Source organism: Zootoca vivipara, chromosome 8, assembly GCF_963506605.1.
Source record: "Zootoca vivipara chromosome 8, rZooViv1.1, whole genome shotgun sequence".
Lineage (NCBI taxonomy): Eukaryota > Metazoa > Chordata > Lepidosauria > Squamata > Lacertidae > Zootoca > Zootoca vivipara.
In genome coordinates this window covers 47,542,280-47,551,499 of record NC_083283.1, presented here as the reverse complement: position 1 = coordinate 47,551,499, position 9,220 = coordinate 47,542,280, and the positions used below count along the sequence as shown (strand labels likewise).

Sequence of the window (9,220 nt, the reverse complement as noted above, 5' to 3'; positions counted from 1 at the left end):
GTGTTTGTTTAAGCCAGATCTTTCAGATAGATCAAAAGAGGCCTAAATTAGTTGTGTGATAATTGACTAGATCTAATTTTGTGCTTCTGGAAAAGCAAGATACAAGCCCATTCAGAAAAATGGTCAATATCTGCAAGGCAATCAATTGCATTAGAACTGAGCACTTTAAACAGTTGAGGGTTAACCCAGATGTAGGGTTTACCATTCCTTTAATGGCAGTAAGAGATTATATTAGTATATTCAATTACATTTATGAGAAAAGGCATTACAAACAGCAGCACAGCCTTTTCAACAAACTCAAAGATCAATACACGCACACAAACACACACACATGGTACAGAGAGAAGTTCTTTAATGAATTGACCCCAATAGTTTTGAAGCCTGTTGTAGATTCATTTGTTTTTGAACAGAATTAATGCTGTATTAAAATAAATTCCTAATGTTTTTATTTCCCAAACGGGAAAGGGTTATGTGTGCGTCACAAGATGGACAGAGATGGTATGCACTGATGAGTAGTTAGTGGTCACAAGGACTTTAATCAAAACTGAATTAATTTGCAGTTGTGAGGAGATTATTTTTCTATATATGCTTTCACTTGATCGGGGATGATCTAACACTATTTATAGGTCTGTATATCAGCTTGCTCTCAGAATGGGAGTTTGTTTACTTGTGAACAATTTCAGGACTTTCTATAAACAGTATGTGTGGGGTCTCTGGAGACTGTTTGAGTATACAAAAATACAACACTAAGAAGACTATCTGTAATGTGATTGCCATCATCATGCAGCCCACTGAGGTCACATCATAAAGCACAGCAAAAGGGGGTTGTTGAAAGCAGATTCATGGTGGCTCCCATGAAGGCTAAGTTAGTTGACCTTGACAACCTATTATCCAGGCTTTGGGGAGCATTCCAACTCAGGAAAGGTCTTAATTCCTTGAGGTGTGAGCCGCTTTTGCTAACATGCAGATTAATGTCCTTGCACAAAATTGAACTGGAGTTTTTGTAGGGAAATAAATAACCTGCCAAAGAGACCCTGGTCCCCACTTTCAGGTTAGCATCAGTGAAAGAAAGCGACTTTGAAGCACAGTGGGGGGAAATTACCTCGCAGCATTTGAAGCTGCTAATGTGAACTTCGTCTAAGTATTAATCACCACATTAAACTGAGTGGCAAATCTACCTGGACAAGTTCATAGAGCTTGTGATATAATAGTTCTTTCACTGAGCCTTTCCTTGTATTGAGTTTCCTTTGTTCATCCTTAGTAAATTTGAGACAAGAGTTTAAATCCATTGTCTGGGGGCATTGTCTTCCCTCCTGAGTTTGGAGTTTAAAAACCTCAGCACCAGAGTCAAAACAGGAAAATCAACCATATGGTTTTACTTATATGTATATCTTGCATACTCAACCCATAAGATGCATTAAAGCACATTTTTTTCTATTTTGACTTTTCTTGCTAATCACTCTGCCCTTGGCATTTTAAATACACTTGCTGCTTAGAGTCATTCCTTAAAACCAACTACCTGTAATAAACATGTACTGTATTCTCATCCATAAGAGAGCTTGCAGGTAAATGTATCTCACTTTCATGCATTCTATCCCAACCAGCACTGAGAACATTTAATCTTGTGCCTGGGATAGGCTTAACATCTCATACCCTATCACAGCTATAAATGGAAATTTCACACTATTAGAAAGAAGAGGCTCTTAGATTTCCACTGTGACACCAGGGTTCATTCTATTACTGGAAGCACTTCATATTTAGAAAAAATGTATATATTATTTCCTTTGTTATTATTTCCTTTATATATCCTTTATTATTTAAGTGCTAATAATGCATATCTGCATTAATAGACTGTGTTTATAGCCTTAAGGAGAACAAATATAATTTTCCACAATTATTTTAGCACAATAATTCTCAAGCTATGGGGAATATGGAATTATGATGCAGTAAAAGGCTTGTTCCTTTTTTAAAAAAATGAAATGTGCCTACCTGAGTATCATGTAAATGCTTGCCAGCCATTCTTTCTTCCTTTTAATTCTTCTCTTATTAGAAGAGTAAATATTGAAACAACACGTTGGGCTTACTGTTCCCGGGTAAAAGAGGATTCATCAAGAAAGGGGATTTCAGCATCGTAGACAGTAGTTAAAGCAAAAGATTTGGAAATACGATGTGGGTTTGCATGCCAAAAGGCTTCTGTTATAAAGACTGCAATCCTGATTGTAGTTATGCTGCTTAAATCCCAATGAAATAAGGGAATTAAAAATTAATTGAGCAGAACTGCAGTTCATATGCATAAACCAAAGAGTATCGCGCACTATCCTACATTGTTTTGCATGTTCCTGTGGCAGTTATAATTTTTGAAACTGAGGATGAGGAAATTACTGTGTTTTTAACTGGAAATACAAGGCACATTTGATTTGCGAAACTACTGAAATTTTGATATGAATAGCAGGAGATTTTTATGCCCTTATTTCAACTTCTTTCTTTATGCCCAACAAGTCTATTTTATACCAAAATCTCAGTAGTTTTCTATGTGAAACATGCCTAGTATGTCTAGTTTAAAAATTAGGTTGAGGAACCTAAGAAACATTTTTTTTCCATGCAGAGAAAAAATAATTGATTAAATTTAGGCATTAAACCAGGTTGGAAAACCCTTGGCCCTCCAGCTATTGTTGGGTTCTGACTCCCATCAGCCAGCATGTCCAATGATCAGGGATGATGGGGGTTGTGGTCCAGTAACATCGGGGGGGGGGGATAAGTTCCCCAGTTCTGCTTTAGTTCTTTTCTTAAACTAAAGCAGGGTCTCCAGATATTGTTGTGCTACTACACCTTTCATCATTCTTGACCATTGGTCGTGCAGGTTGGTGCTGATGGGAATTGAATCCAACAACATGTGGAGGGCCAAATGTCCCCCATCGCTTCCTTACAGTGATACACAATCCTACGGTATGTATGGCCAGTTCTGTCCTGTTTCCTGGGAATGCTCTCAAGCTGGTATTGCCCCAGACCAAGGCAAACATGGAGTTTGGGATGGTGGTGGACAAAATGAAGCAGGGTTCGATGCTAATGTGAGGGGATAATTTGCCTCATTACGAATGTGCTAGAATGTCCAAATGTGCAGTTCCAGTTATTTGGTTTGCTGTTAACAGTGCAATCCCATGCATAATTTAAATACAGATGCAAGTCTTGCTGTGTTTAGTAGGGAGCATGCCCAGGTAACTCTGTATAGTATTGCAGCTATAATTATGGGATCAACACACCCCCTTTAAAGGAAGATTGTTTATATTATAGTGCTTCATCCAGTTAAACTGTTTCATTAGGACAAGGGAAATATTATTGTTATTCAGCACCATCGTCACTTTTAAATACTGGGGTTCCGCTTTATATTCTATTCCCTTCTTTATCCACACATCTCACTATTTTGATTTTTTTTCAAATAGATTAGCTACTGTCTGGGGATCTTTTCCTTGTACCATCTGCTGTTTTTCATCTTGTGAAACAGAACCCTAAACATTCCTGCAGTGCCAATTTCTCTTAAGCTGCCATACAAATTACAACGGGGAGATATCGCAGCCAAATCATATCATAACTAACTTCTAGTGTCTAATCCTTATTAGCTGATAAACAGAACTGTTCGGTGATTAATGTGACAGCATCAAATGTACAAATGATGCAATCCTAAACTCCCTTACCTGGGAGCAAGCCCCTCCTGAACTCAGTGGCATTTGCTTCTGAGTAGACACGGATTGGATTACTCTGTAAAAAAAAAACCTTAACATATAACTGTCAACAATGGCATACAAGAGCCAACATTCAGACATTTGAGATGGATATTTTAAGTACAATTATCATCCTTAAAATTAGAACCTATTTGTATGTATAAATAGTGTGTGCTCGTGTGCATTTTAAAAATGTTCTTGCTGTGACCCTACTTTTCAGCCAGGCTCTTGATCTTACATGAAAATACTGAAAAGCCATATTTACATAATAAAACCAGCGTTAATAATAAGCAGCAGGACATACATTAGCATACAGAAAAATGAAACTAGTAGATTTCAAAGGCCTGGATAGTGAAAGAAGAGAGAGAGAGAGAGAGAATTGGTTCCATTGTTGAATTGGTCTTACTTTCAATAAGTTTCTCTTCAGCCAAAATCTTCTATCCCAACATAAGCCCATTAAGTTGGCTATGTCTCTTTCAGGCAGCAGAACTCAAGTCTTTGCCCTCTTCCATGTGGCAACACTTCAAGTATTAGCTGTCATGCTTCCCCTTACGCTTCTCTTTTTCATGCTAAACATATCCAGTTCCTTCAGTTGTGCCCCATAGGGCTTGTTTGCCATAGGACTCACCACCTTCATTGTCATTTGTTGCACTGACTTAAGTGCTACCAGGAAACTCTGTCAACACACTCAAGAATTTTCTCAATCTATTTCTCAGTCCATCAGCCTTCAGGTTTGTGAGTGTGTTTCCCCTTTGCTATGTATTAAATATACTAGCTCACTGTCTGTTTATTTCAGGATACAGAGGCATAAAGACCCAAATACACCCCGATATATATGCTTTGTAACAAGAGATGTAAAGGAGATATTAAGGACACCCAACCAAAGATAAACTATTTTAAGCCCCACTGATTTCAATGAGGCAGTGATGAAATGTTTGACTTTGAAATCAATCGGATTTACAAAGTGCTGAATTTGGTGGCATTGTGCCTCAAATATATAGCAAAATACCCAGTGGATTTTTGTATTGTATATTACATTAATCAGGCAATGACAATTCAATCCTATGTATGATGTGAGTATCACTGAGTACAATACAGCTTATTCCCCAGTAAGTGTGCAGAGGGGTTGCAACCTGAGTTGATTAATTACATGACACTTTTTTCTTTCTTTTTTTGCAGATACTATTCCTCAGTCTCATATGCCTTCTTTTCTCCTTAATTGCATCCAGGGAACCAGAAACTGCTGAAGAAGTATATTTAGGACTCCTGAATTTCCCTTCACAAATAGCTCCAAAGTGAGATGCAAATCAAGTTTACATCCTCTACAATCTGGGCAGCCTGCTCACTTTTGAGGTATTCCATTAGCACAACATTCTCAGGCAATATACCCCGTTCTGCATCATTACATCTTGTGCACCGAAACTGCAGAAGCTGCTGACGACATCATTTTTAAAAGTGCATTTCACAGATACAAATTCCTGCTTCTGAAGTGGTTTTCTTTTTTAAACGGCTGTCATGAAGTTAAAAGTTACCCAAAGCTTGTATTCACATTCACAACTGTCCCAGATAGATAAGTTCTAGTCAATTGCCAGATTTTTCCCTTTCCATTTTTCCTAGCAGTTAGGGATCTAGGTGAGGGGTGATAGCCCTGCATTTTGGATTTATGAGAAAGGCAGGTAGACTTTTTTCACATATTGCTTCTTTAGAAAACATTCATGAAATACATTTCCACAAGGACACTAGGTAGAACCACCTCAGACAGACATCATATGATATGTGCCCAGGCCAAAATTTTAGGAAAGGAGGCAAGTAATGACTTCAAGCCTTAGAAGGTTTCTCCTCATAAAAAAAATAGCTATTTGACTCACCGTTTCTATACACCTGGGCAGAGAACTGGGCGGTTCTCATGCATAAGCCCAATTGACAAGGGGTGTGGATCTGGCCATGCCCCCACTTCTCTCATCACAAACAACTTTACATTCCATCAAGCACTTGTTGTGATGTACATTACCTAATACCTGCTTCAAGATTTTGAGGTACTAGTCGTTTCCATTCTGGACATTTTTCTTAGTTGCTGCAAGATTTATTCACCACCGCTTTCTACAATATCTTTTAAGGTAGCAACTTGCTTGTCTGGGATCAAACACACTGGAAAATTAATTGGGCTGAACCACAGCAACAATGTAGTAACAGATAACGCGGTCTAGGTCACGGAACAAAAACACATTGCTTTGTAACCAGATCAAGCTTTCTTCCTAAGGAATCAGTTCAGCTTCTTGTGGTTAGAATTTCTGTAGCATCCCCCACCCCCACCCCGGAAAAGACACTAAACAGGAGTTTAAAGTGCCACTGAACTTCACAAGACCATCACATCATACTACATCAATATGCTTTATATTAATGTTATTGAAGTCTGACAGGTGGGAAAAGCCTAAAACTGTTGTTGGCTCTGTATTAATCTGATAACAGCTAAATAAAGAGAAATATGTCAATCCCTGGGGTTCCTCCTCATCCCTACCATCCTAAAGGATACCTCAGCACTGCAAGGATACATACTATTTGGAAAATACATCCATTGCACAGTCAACATAAAGTCAATGTACTTGCTCGGGGGAAAAAAAATATTGCAACCGTACTCCAACTCTTGATGAGTGCAGTGAAAGCTACTGATCAGAAAAATTAAAGAACTTAGTTGAGACATGGCCACCAGGTCTATTCCAGGCAAAGTGTACATTTATGGGAGCTCGTTTTTATCTTTGAGATAGCTGTAGAGCGCATTCAGTCCTCCATCTATAATTTGTGGCAGTGGCTTGGACAAAGGGTTGTGCACAATGTGTAGCCCCTTATCCATTGGATTCCATGCAATTTTTGGCAATCGGCGCAGCAAATAGAGTTCATCTGGAAGCATTTGAATTGAATTGTAATCAACATTTAGCAGCTCAAGAGCAGTGACTGAGCAGATAGACCTTGGCAAGCTGCGAATCTTGTTATAATCAGCAATCAAGATCTGCAGGTTGACTAGAAATTGGATACTGTCTCCAATGTTTTCAAGCTTGTTGCAGCCTACATGTAGAAAATCTAAATTCCGCAACGCAAAAACACTTAGGGGAATGTAAATGAACCGATTGTTGCTGAGGTTCAGCTTTCGCAGGTTTATCAGGTCTGTGATGCTTGAAGGGAGATGGGAGATGCAGTTGTGAGAGAGGCTCAACACTTCCAGCTTCTTGCAGTGTCCGAGTTCGGCCGGTACTTCCGTCAAGCAATTCATGTTGACAAATAAAACCTTCAGGTTCCTGAGTAGCCCAATCTCTTTCGGCAGAGACTTCATGCGATTCCCACACAGGTTCAGCACCACCAGCCTGTCAAGTTTTGCCAAAGCAGGAGGAAGGACCACCAGCTGGTTGTGGGAGAGGTTCAGTTTCTGGACTTGTGGCAATCCCCACAAAAAGTCAGGCGTCCTTGTCATCCCTTTCATGATGAGGCTCAAGCTGACATATTGCAGTCCACGCTTCAAGAGTGATCTTGGGTCTTTCCCAGAGAGGAGAGTGTCTTCCCACAGAGGTAGCTTCTGACTCCTCTTCAACAGCATCGTGCTTTTCTTCTCTTGGTTCTTGGAGTTCCTTCCACCCATAAAACCTCCAGCTTTGCTGCTTCTGCTGAGGGAGGTTTTGTTTTATGGGCTTCTGCAACGAACACCTGGCAAAAGGTTTCAGCTTTCAGGAGGTTCATAAAAGAAGATCAACCCAAGAAGAAGTGCAAAGACTTTGAAGAGCACCTTTCCTGCTAAACAGCCTCTGCAGCTGCTGAAAGAAGTTTCACTTTTCCAGGATGGGGCTTAAAGATGTTTTCCTTGGTGCTATATGCTGTCATGACACGCTGGCGACTGACACTTCTGAGCAAACCTGTTCCATTCAAGCTGAATGCCACGAGGCAGCTGTCACTGTCATTTTGTCTGGGGCTTTATTGGAGAGATACGCATCCTCATTGCAAAGAGGTCACTGCGGTGCTGTATATAACTTTACCATGTCAGCTTTCTTGGATATCTGGTGCATGAGGTAGCAGCAGGACAATTAGGAAGAGTAACTATAAAAAACATGGAGAGTGGATGATCCCCTCCCCTCTCCCAGTACTGTTTATTCAGCTGAGGAACAACTTTCATAATAACTTTAATATTTACAGCTGCAATTTTTTAAAAGAGAGGGAATTCCACACATAAATTTTATTTTTGGATTCAATTTTGGAATGCAAGTCTTACAGGGAACCATTATTTATACCTAAATTAAAGGATCTGATTGGTGAATTTTGACTCCTTAATACATATTTGTGGCTGAAATGCATCCCTCCCCCGCCCCGCCGAAGAGTCCTTGCATCATTTTGGAACCAACCTCAGGCTTAGAAAATGGTCTCAGTTCCTCCCCATCAGCTCTTCTCATTACCAGAACACTTCCCTTGCCATTTGCCCAACCTTGGAGGGTTTGGGCTCAATCTGTAATAACTAATTGCTTTCAGAACTGGGGAAAAATAAATTCCACTTCCCTCCAGATTATGAATTTTAACGCCATATCCACTGTTAAATATCCACTTTTAAGTGAAATTGTCTTGGATTCTTTTAGTACTGACTTGAAATTCTTGAATATCATGCCCCAGAACAGTCTCTGAAGTGGAAGGCAATTGAGGGCAGAAGACATTTGAAACCACACAGAAGCCATGCTATAGCGAAAGGGTTGCTTTCTTGGGGTTCAGTGGCATAGGAAGAGTAAACAAGCAGCTAACTTTCCAAAGTCCTACCTTATTCCAGGCAGGAGAACTGACAGATTTAACTGGCCCTAGAACTCATGCAGCACATTTCTTTGGGTCCTGGCCTAAATCTGTAGGCATTTTGATGGGTCTCTCTGTATTTTGTTTTGTTTCATCAATTTTATATCTTAGCCTTCCTCTAAGGAGCTCAGGATAAAGGTAAAGGTAAAGGTAAAGGGACCCCTGACCATTAGGTCCAGTCGTGACCGACTCTGGGGTTGCGCGCTCATCTCGCATGATTGGCCGAGGGAGCCGGCGTATAGCTTCCAGGTCATGTGGCCAGCATGACAAAGGCATACCCAAATCTCTCCCCACCCCCATGTTAGCTTCTCAATATAGACTAGTTGAAAGACCCAGTGAGCTTCATGGCCAAGTGAGGATCTGGCCATTGTTCTGTCAGAGTTTGCATTCAGACATGGGGGATATTGCATTTGTATCCTGATTTTAATGCTAGTGCTTCTATCCTGCTTTCTAATGTTCCTTTCACCCTGCAGAACCTGTTATGTTTTGGTAGGGTTACCACATTTCAAAAAGTAAAAACCAGGGCACCCTTTAGAAAAAAGGAAGACCCCAAAATTGTTTTTAGTAAATGCTACAAGAATTTCTGAGTTTTGAAGCTTTTTAAAGGCATTTTCAGCACAATTTAACCGTTGCCGGTTTTCCAGGACATTTTCCCAATTTCCGAAAAATAATCCAGGATGCCA

The 9,220-nt window shown here is 39.9% G+C and overlaps 1 protein-coding gene across 1 annotated transcript; it reads right to left on the bottom strand.

Annotated features, from left to right (window-relative positions):
- Positions 1-339: 339 nt before the first annotated feature.
- LRRC30 (leucine rich repeat containing 30) lies at positions 340-7,568 on the bottom strand. Its single transcript, XM_035126265.2, has one exon. The coding sequence runs from the start codon at positions 7,348-7,350 to the stop codon at positions 6,454-6,456; it is 897 nt and encodes a 298-aa protein (XP_034982156.2). The 5' UTR covers positions 7,351-7,568; the 3' UTR covers positions 340-6,453.
- Positions 7,569-9,220: the final 1,652 nt, after the last annotated feature.

Coding starts and splice junctions, on each gene's coding strand:
- LRRC30 (XM_035126265.2), bottom strand. CDS start 7,350: ATGGGTGGAAGGAACTCCAAGAACCAAGAGAAGAAAAGCACGATGCTG.